The sequence below is a fragment of the Cheilinus undulatus genome, linkage group 13 (genome assembly GCF_018320785.1).
Source record: "Cheilinus undulatus linkage group 13, ASM1832078v1, whole genome shotgun sequence".
Lineage (NCBI taxonomy): Eukaryota > Metazoa > Chordata > Actinopteri > Labriformes > Labridae > Cheilinus > Cheilinus undulatus.
Window position 1 is genome coordinate 12176861 of NC_054877.1, and position 23994 is coordinate 12200854.

General features: G+C 40.3%; 1 protein-coding gene across 11 annotated transcripts in view; it reads right to left on the reverse strand.

Moving 5' to 3' along the window:
- LOC121519743 (receptor-type tyrosine-protein phosphatase F) overlaps positions 1-23994 on the reverse strand; it is a 272460-nt gene that overhangs the window by 145613 nt on the left and 102853 nt on the right. For all 11 annotated transcript variants that reach the window (XM_041802600.1, XM_041802610.1, XM_041802607.1 and 8 more), the window contains exons 3-4: positions 11974-12119; positions 9791-9932 (exon numbers count right to left, since the gene is read on the reverse strand). In XM_041802600.1, coding sequence (XP_041658534.1) covers positions 9791-9932; positions 11974-12119 — 288 coding nt within the window. The remainder of the gene's footprint in view (positions 1-9790; positions 9933-11973; positions 12120-23994) is intronic.

Below are 23994 nucleotides of genomic sequence, written 5' to 3' on the forward strand. Positions count from 1 at the left end.
ATACTGATGCTGATGTTTTGTTCTAGCACTAGTTTTGTCTAACACTCCAAAATTGCCAACATTTTTTCGTCATGTTTGACCATCTAAACAGATCTGACTTTGTGAAAGAGGTCACATCTTCTTCTAAATAATAAATCAGCTGTTTGGTATGCTAGATTCCAGCATTAAATTGTTATGACACAACAGATAAACATCGACTGATAACTGCTCATTCCCACATTATTTGCCAATGGCTGATGTGAAAAACAATTCATCAGCTCACTGAGAGTGTTTGTCCAGTCGCCTTCTGGGATTTATTTTGAAAAGTTCTACCCTTCCAAAATACTGTGAATAAGATGTTGCCTTGATGGATGTAACATTTATCCCATGCATGTTAAGTGCTCTATCTGATGTGCCAGGTTATAGTTCCTTATATGGACTTCAGCTTGTGTTTGTGTTTGTGTGATATCCTGAGTGTCTGTTTGTGCGTGCGAGTTTGTGCTTCTGTATTCCTGCTGCATGTTGTGACTAATAACAGCCCTGCCTTAAACGGAAGCCAAACCTGTTTAGCTCAACGTCATCCCCAACTTTCACAGGAGGCATCATTTCATAAACAACCTACGGTGCGTATTGTTAAACATGAACTGACCACTCACTTTCTCCAACAACAAGAGGAAACAGATATTAGAATGACAGCAGGGATATTACAGAAACCCACCAGCATTCAAAAAGAGAATGAGAGGGAGTGAGAAAAGTAATGTGGGGGAATAGCAGTTATACAACAGACCTTATTTTGGTCATTGTGCATGATTTGAATAGCGCAAAGGAAAGGAGAGGATTAAGTTGTCGGAGGAGCAGGCCTCGGTATTAAATCATTCCGATATAGCTTCTCTATGTATTTATCTTGCCCTGGAAGAGGCGCAATGCGATTTCTATGCTGTTTATCCAGTCAGGTTTGTTGTCCGCACTTGCCTGGCTCCTGAGATATTTATTACTGGCATTGTGTCGCAGTCATTTTTTGCCTCTGCACCAGGGAACAGAATGGATTCCAAGCAAATAAAGGCCTTTTCTAAACCATGAGGCCGCAATTTGTTTACTGCCATCAGACACAGGACCACTAAATACAGGCAACACAGTAAAGCTGGAAAGCTGTGACTTCCAGTTTTACAAACGAACATCACTGCAGCATAATTATAGCCTTTCCTCCTGTCATATATCTGGACATAAAATGGACTCAAAGGGCAGAATTCTATTAACATTTCAGGGGCCTGTATCACTCCTAGGTTTGATGTTTGACATGTTTTCTCAAACCAAGGTGGTATTTTTCAATGAAGCAGCTTTGGATTCATGCATATTTCTCATTTGACCTTTCTAATAACATCACATTTTTCCTCAACATTGCATGTTTAGAGTGGAGTTGCCAGGAAACTTCAAAAACGACATGCAGCTGGTCTAAAGGAGAACCTTTCTAATTCGCTCTCTGGCAGCGGAGGATTCCAGTAATGATGGAGCGTTTGATCTGGCCCCATTAGATAACATTCCTCCTTTCTGGAGACTGGGCCGCTGTCTCCAAAAGGACGGGAGAATATTCTCCCACACAGCGTCTACCTGTTCATCCAGGAGCTGTGCAGATATCACTGACATTTTTTAATGTTTGTTTTCTCTCTCACATTATGAAGGAATTTGCTGAAACTATTGAAAGTTACAGTCTGTGAGTGTAAGCAGACAAAGTTAAGATTTTTTTTAGTTTCCTAGAGTTTGATAAGGCTTTTGCTGGAGTTACAACTTCAACTCTTGTTGAGGATACAGAGCTTACAGAGAACAAACAAACCCTTTCATTCTCAAGTAATAAAAGCAGGATTAATGTCTGTACAATGTTTTTCCTGGGTTATGTGACCTCTAAAATATCTAGCTGATTTATTTTTACAGAGATGATATGCATTATTTTTTATTATTTAATTTGCAAGTCTTATAGCTGAAGGCCTTTCCCAGGACTTGTCAGTGTTGCAATTCCCTTGTTGCTGATAGAAGCCAATAAAACCAAACACTTTTTTCTCTCAAGGCAATATCATCAGGCTTTTGGGGTTGTTTTGCACACAAAGTCAGCTTCCAACTGTGAAAACAGTCGCTCCTTTAAATGCATCACGGTGCCTCATCAGTTTTATCGTCACTATTAGTGTTCTGACATGCTTCTGACACCACCTTAGTCATTTCGTGATCTGAGTCATTGCATTTTACATTTTACATGCTCATCAAATGTTAACGGCGGTGGGAATTTGAATTATTGCCTTGATGTGAAGCCGTGGCGGCACAGCACACTGCCTTCAAGACTGATGCTGTGAGCCGAGATGTCTTTTCTGTCCAGCAGTAGTTTATTCCATACATCACAGAGACAAGCACCATTTACCTGAACATTTACTGAGGCAGTTCAATTCGAGAAGGGCCGCTCAAGGTCAAAGCATCGGCATCGTTACCCAAGTAATGAGTCATTGTTCCCTCTGGTCATCTCTCTATTCTACCCCTGCAACGTCACGCCACTGCTCACTGTCCACTGTAGCTAACGCTGAGAGATACCGAACTGAACTGGGGAGTACAAAAAAAATCAAAGTTGAAGAGACATGAGGGCAGGAACAGAAATGAAAGAGAGAGAAAGAGAAAAGGAAATGAAGGACTGACAGCAACAATATTTCTCAATCATACCTCCCCCTCCGGTCTCAGCAGCATTGTCTGCATCATTATTTATCCATACAGGTCAGGCCTGCACACAGCTCACTGACTCTCCCTCACTCTTACACTTACATGCATGATTGTACATCTGAAAAGTAATTTTCCTGTAAGCCATTATTCAAAACATCACAGTGAGAGAATGATGATTACAGCCAAGGATCCTCCGATTTTGACTTATGGCAGTGTGACAGTAATAAAGAAACATGACTCTCCTCTTATTATTCCACTTCTGTTAGTGTGTGTCGCCCTCTCTCACTAACACACACAATGAGAAATGACTGAGCTGACTTTGGGCCTGTATGTAAGTCTCAGCGGTGTGACCCCTCTCAGGCGGGGGCGTGAGAACAGCCACGAACAAAGAGCAGGGCTGTTACAGCGTGACAGAATTACAGAGTGACTCGAGACTCATGACTGCAAAAGTGCTAATGCCCGACTCGGCTTTGGTGTGAAAATATGCCTGTGCTGCTCGCCACAGGTAAGTGGCAGCCTCAACTGTACCATCAGGACTGCAATCATCATGTTGGGCTGACAAAAGACAAGAAGCAGAGTTCAAAATAAGACAAATATTCACCATGAACAGGTCAATAATGATCTACTATTCATTTATACCGCTTGGTTTTTATACAGTGGTCTACTAAGAAATAAATGCATGAAAAAAGGGACTAAAGGATATAAAGAAAATGTGCTATGTCAATGTCAGTGTTTAACATTACAATATGAAGAGAGATAAATATTCTTCTGTCAAGAGTAATTTGTTGCAAAAAACAATTATTCTCCTGACTGAAATGCACACCAGTCACTGCCAATATGCATGGATGATATATTGGCTTTAAATATCTGTAGAAATGTTTGTACCTGGCTGATAATTTACTGGCCTAGCGCTTAGGTTGTGCCCCATGTATGTGGGTGGCCAGGGTTCAAGTCCAGCCTGTTGCCCCTTTACTGCATGTCTCTCCCTTCACTCTCTCATCCCTGTTTCTGATTCTATACACTCTCCTCCTTTTTAAGAGCTGTGTAAAAAGCCCAAAAATATATCTAAAAAAGTTTTAATGTTCATGCTTTAAGAACATTCTGAAGAAATCAATGAAATTCACGCTTCAGCTAAATCATTTTGGATGTATTCAAAAGCGCCATGTAGCTAAAAAGTACTGCTAATATGTATATTAGCATTTCATTCCAGCTGATAAAAAAGAGACTTAAAGTCCAAAATAATCATAATTTTGAATTTATGAGCCAAACGGTATTACCCATATTTCAGCCTGCATGGCCTCACTGCATTCATTTGAATATCTTCCTCTGTTTCTCATACCATAGCATACATTTCAGAAAGAAAAGATATAACAATACTGTTTTTCCAGCTTTGACAGCCCTGCAGCAAATTAGACTGAAGGTGGCTGATAGCTAGCTTGAACTCCCTCTGACTGCACCACACTGATGTCAAGGCTTGACTTTTATACCTAGGGCTCTGTCTGACAGGTGAAATTTATGCATACCGCATAACAAAGCATTGCTTATTTACACTGAGCATTGTTTACTTAATTAAAGAGGTAATTTCAGATTTTTGTGGTGCATGTTTTACAAATGTTCATGATAGAGAAATTGTGATTAATTGCCATTTTTTAAAAGTATCACATAATGTTTCTGTGCAAAAAGGTGGCATGACTCTAGTCCCCCTTTGTTAAGGCATTACTGACAGAAACCACTGATGCACTGAATTAATAATCACAAGCAACCACCAGATACCATAGTGCACTTTTGAACCTGAGCATTTCCCTTTAAACACTTCACCCTTCAAATGAGCACACTGAAGGCATGTGTAAAGCTGCAACGTCATGACTGTCATAATCCATATTTTGCAGGATTGGCAGAAGAAAATAAAGAGCTGGTATATGAAATAATCGTAATTAATGCTCAACCTTCCTTTGCTCTGCTTAAAACTATAATCCAGATCGACTTAGTGCTATAATGACTTTACCATTCTCACTGCCTCTCTGCTCAGTGTATTATGACAACTTTAGGTGGATGCAAAGTCACATGTACTTAAAGTCATGTGCAGAGTGAGAGGCTTTTCTTATGAAATGCATAAAAAAGAGGGATTCTGCTTATGAAATCATTCTTTCAACCTTTATTTTTCTACAGGAAGGTTGAGCAAAACGTGACATGTTTTTTAAGCAAGGCTCAGCTGAATTTTTCTTTGCACATTCACATCTGGAGAGCTGCAGTCCTCTCGTATTTGTCACCATGCAGCTTTACTGGTTCTGTGCCTTGCTCAAGGGCACCACACTAAATCAAGTTTACAGAAGCTCTGTAGTTTTCTTGGTCACTTTCTGCAGATTTTATCATTTGATTCAGAACAGCAACATTGTGATGTGACACCTTCAGGCTACCGCTGCCCCATTAAGACGAGGGATCATTAGTCTCCGTCTGTTTGGTGCTGCCCCAGTGTTTTCTTGTGTGGTGCTGCTGATATGAACTTGATGTATCGCTAGGCTACAAACAATAGTCTAAAAATAGAGCCAAGCTGACAACATTTCTCTATGAGGGTGTGTGTGGTTTTTTACTGAGTGTTTTTGCGTCAGGGAATGTGCATGAATGTGGTTGTACATTTGTGTTCACATGTGCATGTATGAACAAGTTGTCCAGCAAATCCTCAGGGTGCTGGATGAGCAGATTGAAGGAGTTATTTTGATTAAATCTGATGTGTTTTCTTCTCTACCAGGCTCTGTGACTGCACTTGAAAGTCCTCCTCTGGTAATAAAGAAAAAGGCTGAGGGACCAAGTCATAGTTGATCACATATTAACACAGAAACTCTCGCAGGAGACTGAATGTTCTCTATGAACACTCAGAAACCGTTTGCAACTTCATGTTAACTTCATCCAAGTTGATTAGATTGTGTAATATTAACAGCCAAGTCCGTATGTGGATGTTTTTGATTATTCTCAGCAGTAAGACTGAAAAAAGCAGCAAGTCTTTATATCATTTCAGCTCTTGAGGTTATCAGTATCGCTGTTGGCACAGATTCGTTACTTTGAAAAGATACAACTTGGCAACATACCATCTAAGTCCTAGTCCTGAAATAAATATCTGTCTCTCTTCGCCTTGCTAAATGATCTACGAAAGACTCCACCAGTTGTTTACACTGGCAGGCTGCCATTTTAATCTGGCCAGGTAGCGCAGAAGCAACTTGCTCGGGCTTGTAGGGGCGAGAGCAGCTGTCCACACGTTTATATGAACCTACATTGTTTTGGTTTGTCAGAGCAAAACAAAGAGCTTAGGGGGGATTACCGCTGCGTGGAGGTGCAGGCTCAGGTGTTGGTTTCTGTTGGACACATCAATACTAGTAACCTTTTCAAACTACTGTCACTCAGTTTAAGGTTTTCTTTAAAAAAGGCTTGTTTCTGCTGTAAAAGGTGTATATTATGAAAAAAGAGTAAACAATGTGATTTTTTATTTCTATTACAAAATTTAGAAGTGGTTTAGCAAAAATCACAACAGGGGCAAAGATGATGGCATCAAAAATACTGATGCCTAATGACAAGTAAAGAATAAAAGCAAGCTAACTCATGCAGACTGTCTATATTGCACAAATGTAAATACAGAAGTTCACATCAGTATCTAATAGAGCTGAACAGAAAAAGTGGCACTGGCACATTTCTTCTTTCCCCAATATACATTGACATTTTTTATATTAAATGAATGCAGTGTACTTTATGTACAGACTTTAAACCTAAACCCCCTGCTTTCATTGCATATCTGGCAGAAACTCTTTTGACTGTTGTGTTCACACAAGGGGACATTGGAAATGTAAGTTTTTGTTTTTATTTTTTAGCTGTACACGGTACTGGGATGCAAATGCATCAGTTTAACTTTAGTATCTTAAGATAGCAGTATTGTTAATAAACATCAGCCATCAGCTAAATAATATGGAATAAACAGATATCAGTTATCAATGTTTATCTGTTGTATATTGTCAGTTTCATGTGGGTATCTGGTAAATCTAGCAACTGAATCAAAAAACATATTTTAACAGGGCAGAAAAGGTTCACAGTAAAAAGAAAAAAACATGATGCGTTTTAAAAGCCAAATGTGTGAGAAAATATTAGCATACTAGGGACGTTACACCAAAGGAAGTAATGAAAAAGTACTGGTATCAGCAGCAGGCAAATATTTATGTTAAACATTGGAATCAGAGTGCATCTCTAACTGAGATACTACATCCCCATGAGCTTCATTGTTCTCTATATGTGTAATTCTAACTTGTCTGAAGAAACTGTTCTAATAAGGGACAGGCCTATGGTGAAAACAGTGTTGATGGCAGCAAAAAATCTGTTACAAGGAAGTGGCATGGATACGAGTCGCCTCAGTGAATAGAGACACTGGAGGAAGTCTTTATAATGGAAAAACTGACACATCTTTGCGAAATTACAAGAAGCACAGACAGAAGACAAGTGGGAGAAACGGACAATGTTCAGGACTAAATGCAGCAGCATGATTACACAAAAACTAAATGACAAATGATTCAGCTGTTGATACTGAGAGAAGTCTGATTCTCTAACAGTGCCATTATTGTTGTTTTGCTAAAACCTAAATTCTAATGCCTGCATGTTCATCTGTGGACTTTAAATGTACAAAATGATGAAATGAGGAAAAGAGGAGCATATCATTCAGTAGAAAACAACATCTTTCTTCACAGACCTTTATAAACTTCTTGGGTTTCATTGTGTTACTGAAACCTCATCAACCATTCCTAATGATGTACAAAGCCATGTTTAGACTATATGGTCCGCCTGGTGACTGTAACTTTTAATTAAACCAAAGCTCGCTGTGTTCAGCTGCTGCTGTGACTCTCCCACACTGCAGTGCACACTTAAGCAATAATGAGTACTTTCATGCTGTTGACTGTTTATGTGGCTACAGCATTAACAAGCTTCTCAGAACTGGGCAACACTCACTGAAGATCTAACTTGCATTACTGAGTGTCTGCCTTGAGAGTCCTATCGGTGTATCTGTGACAGGAGCAGCATCACTTGTAGCCTTTCACATGCTTACAGTACTTTACTTGCTTACTTGATGATGATAATAGACAACATTTTACTGTAAATTACTTTTGGTTTGCCTCAAACAACATAGAGGTGGCAACATAATGTGCTTTGGATCATGTGACGAAGATGGTATGTCTAGCTATGTGATATACTGATATATCATTCAGGCCTTGTATCTTGATCACTTGCTTGAGGTTATAATTTAGTGGATTGATGTTACTTTTTCAGTCAAAGTTGTGCAATGAATCACAATGTTATTGTTATGAAAAACTGCAAAAATGTATTGAAAAAGATTGGGATTATTGCAATAACTGTAACCAATATGTGCAATTTTGACAGAAAACAAAAGAGCTCCCAATACTGGATAATGCAGCTAGGCAATTAATCAAAATATAGATTGATTGCAATATGTCCTACAACATTTTTTCAAATTGCAGACATATTTCTTTAACCTGAAATGTGTTCAGTAAAACATTTCACATTGCATTGTCACAACAGGATATTTTTTCAAACTCACACAGCCCTACTGGATACCTTAGACTTTAATTTTTGATGCATGTGTAATGAAACGAGTGTCTATGTCATTTACTTTTACAAGTATTATATCAAAGGTTAAAATTCTGGTGTAATGACAACCTTTTAAAGATGTATGCATTGGAGTGATGTAGAGGTAAAGCTTTGTAGATAAAAGACTCCCTCACATGACATGTGTCTGTGTGGTATTTGACTCTAAGGTTAGCTGCTACAGCACAGAGCGCCGGATCACAGAGAGAAGACGGCTTCATGCAAAGCACGTCTGCTGGTGAGAAACAGTAGCTCACTGTTGTGCTTCTCTCTGCTCCACTAACTGAGGGAGCCCAAACCGTGGTGTCCTATTTTGCCCCCCAAACACTAACACTGTGATTAATCTCATCTCATTCATGTGCACTTTGTGTCATGTTAGTGCTGTTTGTTTGTGCAGCAGCAGCAACTGCAGCATTTCTCACGATATAGTGTAAAGGAGGGGTGGAAAGAAGAAAAACCTTTCTTTGCGCAGGAGAAAAAGTCCCTACGGGTAGATTACGCAAGCCCAGCCGATGATATCATCAAATCAGCGTGGATGAGAGAAAAAGAGGAAGGGTGGGTGTAAGAAAGATGGGAGAGTAAGACTGTGTTTGACTGAGTGGGGATCTGCTTTAATGCTGGTGTAATGGCTAAGAGTGGCCTTAATCCTCCTGGTGGATACTTCTGGAGCCTTCTTCTTTGAAAGTTTCTAATGAAATCAGCTCCTGCGATGAGTAGCATCAACATGACAAAATTTCAATCAGCTGAGAGAGAAATCCGTCCTCAACGCACATTGGCATAGAAGACTGAGCAGGGAGCCCCTGATCACGCAAATCATATACATTAAGTCTATGTGTAAGAAGGGAAAAAGCCTTGGAGGTCAAACTGGCCTGCAGGCATAGAGAGAGAACTCCATGTGGTTCATGTCTTCTTGTTTATCTATTTTTTTAAGTTAAAGGGAGCCACCTGTTTGTATGCGCTTATTTCAGTCGCATTTTAGCCATCATTCATTATTTAACAAATGAGGCTTTTGATGGGGCAATTTATTACTTCTTTATCTGATTATGGAATTGATTTTCTCTGGTAGATGATTGGGACACGGATAACTAAGTCATTAAGAGGAGGAGATATAGTGTGGCATTACAGTCAATAAATAGCAGCCATTTCTTACCATTTAAATAGATTCCAGGTCACACTTTCTGCTGAATTGCTGAACTGCAAGCTATCTTGTTTAAAAACGCATTCCTTGCATTTTTTTTCACCTTGTGGAGTTTACATTAGGATAGATCTGCTGATCTACGACACTGTCAATACCAGGATTTTGCAAATGTTTGAATTATTAAGGCAGAAACACTCATATTTTCTTCAAGATAGTTTGAAATAAAAGCTTATAAAAGCAGCAGCAGCATCAGGAAAAAAACAAGAAGAAGGGGTGAAGGGGGAAAAAAAAGAAAGATGGTGAAAGAAACCGAGCGAGAAAAAGAGAGACTTATCTTACCTTCAAGCACTGTGAGCTTGGCACTGGTGTTGATCTCGCCAGCACTGTTGGTGGCTGTGCACTCGTAAATGGCTTCGTCTCTGTGTGTGCGCAGTGGCTGGATCCGCAATACGGAGCCTGAGCCATCATCAAACTCAATCACCTAGGAGAGCCGGAGCAGAGCAAAGAGGCCAGGAATGTTATTTTAGGGGGACATTTTTGCTTTTAAGAGGATTTCAGCCTTCTGACCTAAAAATAACTTTTTAAGATGTGCAGATTCTCTTCTTTACCGATTTTATCACCTGGAAGAAAGAAACTCCTCTAAACCTTTTGTTACTCAAAAGTCTATTTTGTGTCTTTCTGCTACATTAACTCACAGCTCCCACTTGAAAAAGCAGATTTGAGTCCCTCAAAATTCAAGTTACAAAGGACCATGATTTTCAGAGTGAATAACTTTACAAAACTAGGAATAAAACTAGGCCTCTATCATGATTACTATCACTGCTGCGTTTACCACTGTATGCTAGTTATCTGGAAGGCTGGTTAAGCAGTGTTGGTCATGGCTATAACACAGGAGCACTGTGTTATGCTAGCAGTCCTGAGTTAAAAAAAAAATATTAAACAACAAAAAAGAACAACTGTGGCTGAATTTGTGTAGTTTGAAGCAGCCTTAAAGGGGACATATTTTACCCTTTTAAGAAAAGTTTATTATGTTCTCAGAGGTCCCATAAACATGCCTGGGAAGTTTGTTGCTGAAAAATTACTCTAGTATAGGATGTTTGCATGTCTAAAACCCCCTCTGTTTCAGCCCTGCTCAGAACGAGACATTTCTGTGTCTGTGGCTTTAAATGTTAATGAGCTGTCTGACTCCGCCCCTGACCACACCCCTCTCAGCAAAAGGAAGTGGCACTCCTGATGTTGCAATGTTAAAGACACTTTTATCCAAAGTAAAGGACCTAACTGGGATTTGAACCATCAATCCCCCAGACAAAAGTCAGCAGGGTAACCCACTGAGCTGTCCAGCATGTCAGCCGGAAGCTGAGAGAAAGATCAAAAGAGAAGGGTGGGACTTTCTTCCAGGCGGGGAGGGCAAACCAAACCTGGGGGTGGTGCTTACTCTTCATGTGACATCATGAGGGTAAAATCTGAAAACGGCTTGTTTCAGGACACATTTTCTGAAGGGTGGAGAAAGAGAGGGTGGAAGGGAATGGATTTTTTGTCGTACTTGAGGGGATTTTGGTCAGGCCAGGGGCACATATTTTTGTTAGAAAAGCCTGAAAAAGTGATTTTTGTATAATATGTCCCCTTTTATGGGATATAAACGGCAGTAGCCAACAGCTGAAGGTGCTGTATTTTTGTTCAATTTGGATCACAATGCTGGTGTGCTTTGTACTTATTCAAGTCAATTCATTTTGCCAATACACTTACACTACACCGCACACAAACTGCTTCTCTCAGCCAAAGACACCAGAAGATTAACCGCAGGTGATTTGCTTTGGTGATCCATGACTAGTAGCATTAATTCTGGCGTAGTGATCACCTATTGTTAATGAAAATCAGCCGATGATGATTGGTTACGAATCAACTGAAGCACCTCTATAAAACCCAATCCAAATAGAAGAATAGCAGACCCACACCAGCATCACAACAGGGAATAGCAAATAAGAGCATGCTTCAATAGTACCATCAGCTACCCCAGCTACATAATGTTACAAAGGAAAGACTGGTCAGAAACAGTGTGAATCCCCACCTAAGGCACCTCCTCTGTTCATATGGGTTCAAAAAAGGAGGGGAAATACATCGAGTAATACATCAAGGGGATGTATGAGCAGAGATGGTGGAGCTGAGGAGAAGAAAGGGAGGGATGAGGGTGTAAAAAAGACAGAAGGAGATGAAGAGGACTTTATAAATCAAGATGTGGGAAGATTAAAGAGAAGGGAAGCCTGTCTGGTCTCGCTCAGAGAGGAGAGGACTTGGTGTGATGCTCAATAACACAGCAATTGATTGTGTGTGCTTTGTGAGTGTATTCAGTGCATGTGCGGATGTGTTTGTGTTAATGACAGAGGGCCACAAAGGCCGTCTAAAGCCAACGCCTCTAATGTTTTTGTCACATGTGTTGTGTTCGTGCCAGGTTGTGTTTGTGACCGTCATGTGGGTGTGTACGTAAGCCTTTAGAGATCTAAAAGTCACGCATGAGTGCTCACCTCAAAGCGCTGGGAGCTGACTTTCTTGCCTTTCTTCATCCAGGTGATTCTTGGTTTTGGCTCCCCGGTGGCCTGGCACACAAACGATGCAACTCCACCCGAGATGCCCGTCTGATCCTCTGGGGATTTGACAAAACTTGGCAAGCCTGAGAGAGAGAGACGGAGCAAAGGGACGAGAGGAAGATGGGACGTGATAAAAAAGAGGGTGGGAAAGGAGTCAGGGGAGAGAGAGGAGCAGAAGGGAAAGGGGGGAGAGGTGAAGGAGATGTTAGTGCCTGCTGTCAGTCATGTGGGCATGTAAAACTTGGTTAGCAATGGGTATCACTTTCTGCACACAAAGGCAACAAGACGAAAACACACACTGGCATTGTTGCTGTGCACACCTGCAGCTCAGACATGGGGAAACATCCCGGCTTTGTGTGGCTGCCTGTCAACATATCATGTTGAATTTCTCACCTCTGCTTTGACATACCATTTGAAACAGGGCACCAAAAAAACAGCTGCAGTTGTATTGATTGAGAGGGGTTGTTAAAAAACAGAAATCTGAACCTTTATATGACACTAGTGCAAAAAGAAGATACCTTAAACCCGTTTAAACTGATGGCAAAACAATGATATACTTTGCTTCTTATATTCCCAAAATGCACACAGAAAATTTCACTGATCCCCCCAAAAAATGTGTTTTAGCAAAGTCATAATCATAGATGTAAACTAATTAGACTGTTAAAAAACACGAAGAGACTTGAATAAAAAAGACTGTGAATTGACATAAAAGACTAACATACAATGACACTCCTGCAAGTTTGTTTCATAGCCATACTATATTTGATTTGTACATAGCGAGAGGTGTCCACTTCACATCACAGCTCATATTAGAAATGACACATCTTCGGCTACTGTTCCAACATTTCTCTGCACCTCCTTGTGACAGTTATTATCCTACACTCCTGCACTCAATGATGACGGGTCCAATATGCTACCTCATCAACAGTAATAATAATAATAATAATAATAATAATAATATCTTGAATTTATATAGCGCCTTTCAAGAAACCCAAGGACGCTTTACAGGAACACATAGACATGGACAAACTATGTGAGGGGTAGGATGAGTGTAGGCTGTGGTGAACAGGTGGTGCTTGAGACGTAAGCCTTCAGCTCCCCTGCTATGATTCGGGAATATCAAGTGAAACACCTCAGAGGGGTGGGTTGTTTTATTTGAGCCTCTTAGATAATGTACAGCTGATGAACACATCAAAAGATCAGACTGTAAAAACCACTGGACAAAGCCTGAGGGATATCAGCCAAACTTCTGATCAACTAAGAAACAGACAAAGAGGTAGAGCTGAGGTAGGTTTAAAGCCTTCTGACAAGCTGTTACGTTGTGCAGGCTTGCATTTGTATCCTCCATGCCCCTACCTATGCATAAATCAATATCCTTATTGAAACCAAGACTTACAAATTATGGAAAAAATGTAACACCTTTACAATGTGTGCTCATAAATGCATCCACCAGTTTCATTAAAAATGTAGGCTACTTGTAAAATTAGGGCCAGTACACAGTAGCTGATGCCAATGTTACCAGTGTTCTTTCCATTATGTTTTTTTTTTGGTGCAAACCCCCCCGCCAACATTTTCTTGCACGCTGGACCACAAATCCAGATCAGAGTTGTCCAACAGCTGACTTCAACTGTCCAGAAAAAAATCTCATATTTGATCTGAGAGTTAGGTGTGCAAGATGGAAGCATTACTTTGATTGGATGCAATAGAGAAACATTAGCTTTAGCATTAGCATTACTTATATATGTTCATGCCACATTATTTGCCAATGACTGGTGTTTGAAACATGTTTGAGTCTTCTTGCCCAGGCTGTAAATTTGCTTCCTTCTGCTGTAAAAATGGCCTTCTTTAGCATGGGGTGTGTACATGTATTGTAATTCTTCTGCAGGCAGCCTCAAGTGGATGCTTGAGGAACTGCAGTTTTTTGCACTTGCTTAACTTTCAGACCATTTGGGTTGGTTTTATTGCTCTGTTTTAATGATCTTATTGGCCCTGATAAGTTTACCATAATACAAAAAACTTGACTTAGAAACAAACACTAAGATTTCTATGATCTCAAATTAAAAATAATAAAACAAAATAAAAATATTAATAAATGATCTTGAAGAATTTATAAGTGTTATAACTTTGACTGTTAGTAAAGAAGACCAAATATGTTTAATTTCACTAATCCCTTCAGTAGTTTATCATTCACATCTAGACGTGTCTGCTTGTGTCTGAATGTGCACACTCTGCTTCGTGTCTCTGTTCCTAAATTTTCATACAAGTTTTGCTGTGTCTGACATTTCCCTGGTCAATCATTGGCTCGAGGTTTGGAGGCCCAAGCCATCAGTCAACAGTTAGGGACACAAAGAAAAGGGGTCAGAGAGGTCACACAAAGCTGGCAGGAAGAAATGTTTATCCGTTTGCATTAAAAAGGCACTTTCCTGCAGGTTTCTAATCATAAAATGTTTTCTCTTTCTCTCAATAGATTTTTCTATTCTTCATAATGCTAGTACACTCAGCCTTTATTCTCTTTGTCAGTCAAGTGGGTCAAACTTTGAATTAAGATTTTCTGTTGTTATGTTTAAGGATATTATTTTCATATTTAAATCATTTTGGGTATTTTATTGATAAGACAGTAGACAGTGGCAGTAAATACTGACAGGAAAGAGTGGGGGAAAAATATATGCCAAATGTTGGGCATGATTGGAAAAGATTGTTTTTACAACTCAGTAAGTTCAAACTTTGCCACAATAAATGTCTACAGAAGCCTAAGCTGCCAGTAAATTATGCACTTAGTGTTGTTGGAGTGCTTGGTATTCGACACCTGTTTTGGCATATTATGTACTGTATAAAAGTTGGCATGAACTAAAATCCAAACAAAACAGCTACTATGAAGAGCAACCTCTTCATGACATTCGAGATAAAGTGTGTTTACAACAACACAGTGGGCTACCTTGGAGAACACCTTTCAGTAAGGCTCTCCTGTTTGCCTTCGGGCTGTTTTTTACCAAGCACCACACCCAACAGCTTTATGCGCAGGACAATGGAGTGTTTGTTTCAGTGACAGCTCTTCTAAGTTGACACGATGCTACAATGAGCGCTCCTTAGCTCTGTGCTTTAGCTGCCATGCTATGTGCTTTATTTTCAGCTTCAGACGTGCACAATACGAGTCTGGCTTTAACATCATCGCACATTGTCCTTATTAGCAGCTCAGTCAGCTTGTGTTTCATCTCCAGAGTCATTAAAGAGGGAGGTGGGGAACACCTAAACCACAGTGGTGACGAGTAGACCGCCCCGTGGAGACACGCACAAAGGGTGAATCATTACGATGTGTACACAGAGGAGACGCCAGCCTCCACTCTCTGAGCACACGCTGGGGAAAATCCAGCAATGGCTGCCACCATTCTTTGCCTTTTTATGTGCTCTGGAATAACATTGGTGGGACAAGAAGTAGGGGTCAGTGTGTCATTAGCATAGCTTGTACCTCTGTTTGATATAGATGGGGTTTTTAGTAAGTACTTTCTTCAGGTCTTCTTGTTGTATTGCCAACCTCTGCCCTCACTTGGCCCGAGAGAGAGAGAGTTGGTGTAGTCTGTCCTTGCTGGAGGACATCTCTGCAGAGGAGCTTCCTTCAAGCGATACAGCGGTGTACAATAAAAGAGATACTGCAAGCAAGCAGGCGGTGAACTATGTGCATACGTAACACTTTGATGTGAGGCGGTCATACATATTAAAATGCTGCTGGATGAATGAGACACAGCTACCTGCAGAAAAATGAGATGCTTTAATGTGGCTTATGTTGTGAGGCTTACTATCCCTGCCATACTGAAAAACATCTTAATCATATCCTTGGAAAGCAAGATAGATTTTCAAAACAAAATGAGGGAATCAAATGAATTGTAAACTCAACCAGATGATAATTGTGGGAATCAGTAGTGTTCTTAAGATGAACATAAAGGAAACAAAGCACAGATTTACTTCAAATCATCGGGGATACAACAATCTCTATCAGCCGATGTTGGCCTTTTTGACAGACGTTGGCCCACTGGCAAAAACTATGGCACAAACTGATGCTAGTAGTAGATATTTATCTGCTTTTTCCATAGCAATTTAATACTGATTTCTAGTACACCAAAGCAACGGTTTAAAGGAGAGGTAAACAGAGAAAGTCACCCACTGGACAAGGAACAGGTGAAGTGTGAAAATTAGCACTGAGGGAATCTAAGAATTCAAGAGCAACTGAACCCTTATTCCACTTTTTTCAACCAATGTATATGGAGATGGTGCAGTACTGTTGATCAATTAGAGTTGAAATCTTGTCAATTTAGCAAAAAATTATTTCAATTCTACACTTCTGGTTAGAAAACATGCATGATGAATGGCCTCTTTAGGCTCTGCCCATCAGAGAAGTTGCTATGACACCATGTTTTTCTTAAAATGAGGAGGATAATATAAAACGTGCATCTAATACATGACCATATATTATGGTACTGATAATAAATAAATATAAAAAGCAGCTTGGACTGACTGTATTGTGACTGATAAGGGGCACCTCAGCTGAAACTTTGGGGCTTAGTTGCTGTTTAAAGAAGTACTGAAACAAACATTAAGCCAATCAACACTTGGCTGAGTAGTCATTTTTAACATGGGTATCTGCCCTTATTTTCATAATTCTAATAAACATCAACATAAAGGAGAAATTCAAGAATACCTTAACAGAGATACCATCTCCTAATGACTTTTAATTATACGGTCCATTTTGTGGCATGTTTTGTTGCTGTAAGTCACCGACAAATAACTTCTAAATTAGCTGAAGAGATTAAAGCCAACATCCATGTCCTCTGGTTAAAAAGCAATCACTCTAAACCAGCAATGACAAACACAAACACAATCAAGTCCACAGCCTTTATATAACACTGACAGGCTGAAGAGTACTGTAGAGCTCTGCAGTGTTTGAGTGGGCACTTACACATGCTTTGCTATACACAGTATTCTAACGCTTCCATCCATCCAGCTGTGACCTGTGACCCCCACATAGTACCTAAACCCACCTGACATTTGAATGATATTTTTGTCCTGGTTCTCAGAGAGATGAGATTTAAACTGCAGCAGCCACGCCATAAATCCTTTTCTACAGCTAGAGAGTGTGACTGTGACACGCATGCAGGCAGCAGCAGGGGAGCTGTGCTAATGATTCAAACCTGATAAGCCCTTAAGAGTGTGTGCCTCAGCATGCATCCCTTCGTGCATGGGTGCTGAGCTGGAATCCTCAAGACCTGATTATCGCCATTCTAACTTCCAAGAGTTCCTGCTAACATCTGTCCATAGTCGTTCCATCTCAGTTGATGTGCAGGCTTTTTTCCACGTTGTTGCTAAGATGGAGGATCAGGCGGCATTAAAAAAGTTCTCGGCACATGCTTCAAATTAAAGGATGTAAGCTCGTGAGTTGCCACAAACATTAAAGTGAGCAACCGCTGGATCTAAGAAATCATAAGGGTTTTTAGGGATAAGTGGAGGGAAAGGAAAACTGGCCCTCACAGCTTTTGCAGTATTAATCCTCTTAAACAAGATTCCCGCTGAATTTTGTGGGTTAACCTATGACTCAGAGGCGAAACTGTGGCAAAATCAGAGCTGTCCGTCCTTAATCCTGATCTCACCAGACATTCAATCACAAAATCTGGATGGCTTGATAGTGGCCCTCACACTCTCCAACAGCATTTATTTTTGGACAGAGACTCAGCGGAGTTCCTCCATCACTGTGAGCACAACTGGCGAGTGAGCACATCAAACTGCTCTGTTTGTCACTTCCTTTCTTACAGAGACAAAATCCAGACTCGACCCTTTTTTCTTTGCCTGTGTCCCATTTTCCCAGCTGTCAGGCACCTGTCACATGAAAACAATGGCAGGGACCAAGTGGAAAACACATAAGCCTACCTATGCAAATCCTTCACTCAGCTAGAGACTGCAGGCTTTGAGCTGCACTCTTTCTAAGCTTTGATACATCACAGTCACAAGTCCTATCTCGACACACGGCTTTAACGCATGCTCTCTTCTCGCTGGAAATGTGCAGAAAGTGCTGCCACAAACGACAGGCGAGGCGACAGGATTTAAGGGTTGAGGTTACCAACTGACGAATACTTCATATTTACCAGGAGTTTCTTTGCACAACCAAGATCCAGACAGTGCTCTCATACTGTTTCATTTCTCAACAAAGGTTTTTAAAACTAGATAGATGTGTCTAAATCAGTCAACCTATTGGTTTTAATCAATACAAAATAGCTTTGCTGTGCTGCTTGTGGTGGAAAAACAACACACGTTTGTTGTAATAGAGCAAAAAGGCTTTTATGTTACAAATCTGATACAAATCCCTTTTCCCCTTTTGTTGGGCTAATAACATGTTCCTTACACGCTACAACACATTATTCTGATTATCACAACAACAGCAAAATCATAGGTTTATAAGTGAATATTATAAACCCTTTATATGCCTAGTGTTTGCAGTGCTGGCTCAGCCAAGTTCTAGTTGTTTTAAGTAATTTCCAATATTTTGCATTCTCATTTAGTTTTGTCCAAAAGCCAGGTGTGTTCTCACTTAAAATCACAATCATGCTGTGCTAGCTTGATGTACTGAATAAATTCTAGGGCAGGCAACAGACAAATCTGCATAGATTTTTATTTTCGACAGCACTCGGGGAGCTTTAATGGCTGCTGATTGCTTCATGTGGGGCGGGAAAAGCTTCTCTCAGTTAGCATAATGCCCGCAGCGCTATTTGTTTGGTCTGAGGTCATTAGGCAGATGAAAGGTATGTGGGGGGTTCCCAAATTTCTGTAATGCTGCAGGTGTTCATGAGCTAGATCTCAAGGTGTTGGGGCAGGTGATCAAGAACACCTGTTAGCATAAAGTGAACTGAAAAGACTTCAAAAAAAGACTTCATCAGCATATGAAAATGGGTCATATCTTAAAATGAAGAAAGAGGGGACTGGTTCTCCAAATGATTTAAAATATAATTCAGCTCATAAGCTGTGTTCTACATAACACTTTTTCATGTAACACATTTGCTGTGTCCTGTATGTCAATGCAACCTGTGTAAACTGCTGAGACCATGCACTGTAATGGAAACAAAGCTGACTTCATCACCACTTCACAAGATTTGCCCTGATTCACTGTGTAAACAAACAGATGTTTCACTTCTAAAATGTGCAGGGACGCATAGCACAGCCAACCACACAGGCTCTGCCATTTTTTTCATTTTTTCTTCCTTACTGGGTCATAATCCTGCATTTTAAGAAACAGCTGTATACTCTTATACTATTACTGTTATTCAAAATCCATAGATGAACATTTTTAATCCTGACACTGTAGGATTGTGGATACTGTTGTATTTTCAGCTAAGGTCATTGAAAAACTGTTTTTTCTTAAAAGCGTTTAATATCAGGGATTCACAATATTGGATTTTTGCCGATACACAGTATGCCAATATTTCCAAACTTATTTTAGCCAAAACCAAACTACACACACACCCGGTGTCTTCTGTGTAAAGAGAGGCTGAGTCAAGTGAAGTTAGAGAGCAGCCTGAAAGTAGACAGTCTGGTGGTTGTTTTACGTTTGGGACTTCATTCAAAATGTCGAGGACTTATAATAGGCCTCAGTGAGTGTGTGGCGCCTCAGGCAACCACCTTTATCTGATGGTGCAGTTGAATATTTTCAAAACAAGGCAAAAAGGAGCACACTCAAACAAACCAGCTTCTTACGGTGCACAAAAAAATTGCAAGAAAACTGACTGGTCAGCACTCAATAATGTCTTTTTAAGTTCTAGTTCTTTCTAAGTAATTTTTGAGCGGGGAAAAAGTTTGTCTTATTGTGAAGGTTTTACCTTTGACACATAACAAGCTTCCTAGTGTGCCTTTCCGCACTTTGTTCATAACACTGCTTGTGAAAGCGTCTGTTGTGTCTTATATACCATCTTACCCAGAATTAAAGAACTTAAAAGGACATTATTAAGTGCTGACCTGAAAGTTGAATATTTTACTAAAACTTAAGGATGATATGCAGTTTATTTATTGCTGATATGTATGGCCCATGTATCTGCTGTAAATATAAACAGATATGTCCATTCCTGCCCATACCAATATTTGACCTTGCAAGCTAATATTTGCAGATGCTGATATGCTGATAACATCATGCATGTCTAGTTATTATCTTACAAACTTTTGTCCTCTACAGTAGCACACACCATCATTTCACACTCAGGTTGCCCATGGTGAAAGTCTAACTTGCATATTTCTGCCATCATGGCTGATAATCGAATCCGCTACAGAGAAAATGAATGGGATTTTTACCTCTGGAACCATTCTGTTGAGATCTCAACTACTGTACCACTAACTTGCAGGATTGCAAATTTCACATTGCAAAAACAGTTAGTACAAACAGAAGCTACACAGCTGAACAGAAACTGCAAATTGTGGGCTTTGCTAAAGCAGTGGAAAATACCACACAGGAAGACAATTTAAACACAATAAGACCCCCTAAATCAGACTGGGTCTTAATGTCTCATTCAACCTGGATTATAGATTTATAGTGTTTATATACAAAGTGTAGTGCTGCCTCTACCATTCATGACTGCCACCTAAAAACTGCCCACTGCCTCTCCAAATGAAAGCCACACAGTACTTTATTTAATGTATGCATTTACTCATTTTATACAAGCAGAGCATGGACATCTTTTGTCTCACAGCCCTGATTGATATCCCCTCTCTGCTCTGTCTGAAGAATCACACCCCTCTGAAACAATCACACTGTCTGACACCTATCTTTTATAGTTTGTATGCAGGCATATTTATTATGGCTGAGTCTTTCACCTATAGAGAAGCTACAACTGTTTCCTTCTTGTATACCATATTATGTAGGATTCTTTTAAAGATATCTTACTGAAACTGAAACAGGTCACCACCCTAACAGACAAACTAGGTAAAACACTTCCATTATTTGCTTTGTGACTCACTCAAAACACCGTCATGGTATTTCTGCCTGTCTGGTACTTTTCCTGAGCAACACCCCAGGATTTTCTCTTTTATTCCTCGTCTGGGGCCTCAGAGCAGGCCTTGTAATAAATGCAGAGACAGCAGGGAGAGTCGAGTAAATGGCACTTGTGTGGCTGACAATTAGCGAATTCCCAAGCCTGCCAGAGTGTCCAATGAGAGCTTCTCTCTGGTGTAGAGTATCAGGGATCGATACGCACACGGCAGAGAGACAACCATTAATTCTTATTAATAATGGATTAGCAAGTTATCATTTTCATGAGGCAACACTTAGTGGGAATTTGTCTGATGGCATCAGCTCTGGTTGTTTTAATGGAACACTTCCATTAAGGCCTTTTCGGGCCATTAGCAGGCAACTTGTTTGCAATTAATTCCATATAAAGCTGCCTCCCCTGCAAGTTATTTACCCCGATAAAGTCAACGGCACTTCAGGCTGTTTGTTTAAACCAATAAACATAATGTTTTCTATCTGCACTTCACTTTTACAGCTGAACACTGAGGAGCTTTGTGGTATTTTTTTTTTCAAATGACACGTGTACAACGCATGTGTTTGGTTTTATGTGAGGGAGAACTGAATAAAAGGAACCAGAGTCTCTCATAATCATCTCCCACTGCACAGTGCATTTTAGGTCAACATAATTTATTACTCTCAAATCTGTCAAATTGAGTTTATTGTTTAAAGAGACTCAAATGTTTCTGTCATTGTGCAATACAGTCCAGCAGTTCCTCTCTTGCTCTTGCTGAAGGGTGAGTATGATCATGTTAAACTGAGGTAATTGGGCCTAAAAGGTTCAGTGTTGATTATAGTCACCTAACACTTCAGATGCCCTAATTTCAAACACAAACAGCCCCTACAAAAGTGGAGTTAGCTTATTTCTCCACATGTTTGAACAGGTTTTTTCTTGATGATCTGGTTTAGTTGCACTCTCCACTCCCTTATTGACAGTCAGCTCACACTGCATTCCCCCACGATAACACACAAACCAAAGCAAACTTTTTTTTCTTTTTTGAGATTGATACTGAAGTGGCTGAAGATTGATGGGTTTTTATAAGCTTTATCAGAACTTCAGTGAAATCACAAGAGCTATGTGATTCATCATCAGTGAGATACTGTACTTAAGCCAAATGTCTAAACCTATGGAAGAGAAAAGAAGGAAAAAAGCATCAAACTTTCAATACCCGTGTGGACCACGAAGACGGGCTTTCAATCAGGCCTTCCAGCCTTCCGTGAATTATTCAAGACAGCGGAAAAGAACAAGAACTCTAAGTGCAATTACCCTTCACTCCTCTCTTCCCAGTGTGAGCAACATTAATGTAATGGCTTTCATCTTCTCAAGCCGATTATGAACAAGGGAAGCATCTCTCAAGGCTGCCGTCTCTCTCTACTTGTCTGTCAGTCAATATGTGGCATTTGAAAAAGACAAAACAAAAAGAAGAAGCTCACTGTGCTTTGGTGACAAGTTCCCGGAGTGGGCATTTAAATGCAACTGTTTAAAAAACAGGTGATAACAATAAATGCTTCATTGTGTCCCTGGTATCACACCATTGGGAGCCTGAGGTTTTGTATTACCTGTGGTATTTAAACTGGCGCCCAACCTAAATCTTGTCAGAGATGACTCACTGCTTGTGGCTTTTTTCAACACACCTGATTCCTCGAGGGAAAGTCTGAACAGACATCAGATAAAAGCATTGTACTGTGATTTCTTTGTTGTACTTTTTAGAGACAAAAGTGCCTTTGTTGTCCGATTACATGAGGGAAAAATAAGTCTGCTTTTATGTTATTATGGTTGTGAAATTTAGGCATATGATCCTTGTTTACAAACTAATATCCATTATTTGTTGCTGATGAGACTCATCATATTATAATGTGAAAATAACTGATGTACAGTCTGGTGCACAATGTGGAATCTGCAGACAATACAAATGTATAATGATGGTGTCTCTGATGAACAGGCTCTTCATTAAGTATGTGGCCCTAACCTACAAGAGAAGCCTGCTAATGCTGGCTGAACTGCAGAGCTCATCTGCATAACCCTGAGGCTACATCACCTCCGATGTTCATTTGGTTCGCTTGATGAAATGTTCTCATTTGCACTGTCATGAAACTAAGTGTTTTCCATTCTGGAGCTGTGAAGGACGACTGACTGCTGCATTTGAAGGCATGTGTGGGTGGCTAACAGAGTGTCAACCTGGGGACACTCGCATGCAAAACGAAGACGAAGAGGGATTTTGAATGCAGCTTGAATATATAATATAGTGTATAGCGTGCCACCTTTGTAATGGAAATCCAAACGACTCTGTAAAGTTGCTGTGGGAGTATTAAAGGATATTTGGGCTACTGATGGAAGGCTTTGTTAATGCTGCTGGGTAGAGTCCAATGGTCACCTTGGCTCAGACCCTCACATTAATAGACCAGTGTGAGGAAAATGTTAAGTGTGTTAAGTGATCCCAGGAGAGGACGGGTTGGTGGCTCCGCCGCTCAGATGGCTCCTAGCTTCTTCAGAGATCCCATTTTGGGGCTAGCCTGCCATCCATCACCATGCACCCCCTCGCGACCCCACTAAACTCATTAATTTGCCTCCCGTAGATTAGCCCTCCCTATGAGACCACAAAGAGCCCCTACCATTGTTCTCATCGTCTCACCCACACGGCCCGGAGGTCTTAAGTAATTCAACTCTCCCCTAGCTAAAATTGAGGGAGAAATTAAATCATGGTACCGTTGGGATGAGGAGCAACAAAGAAATTCAGCCTGTACATGTGCCAACAGGCTCTTTGTTGCTTCCCTCATGATTTAACTTCTTTGAAAAGCTAAGGTGACCATTTACCCATGAAATAGTTCCCACTTGAGAGCCAACCTTGCTTTATGCTGCTTCATGTCCACAGGCTGTTTGGATTGAGCTAAATGTCTTTAAATGCACCTTAGGGGATCCTCCAAAA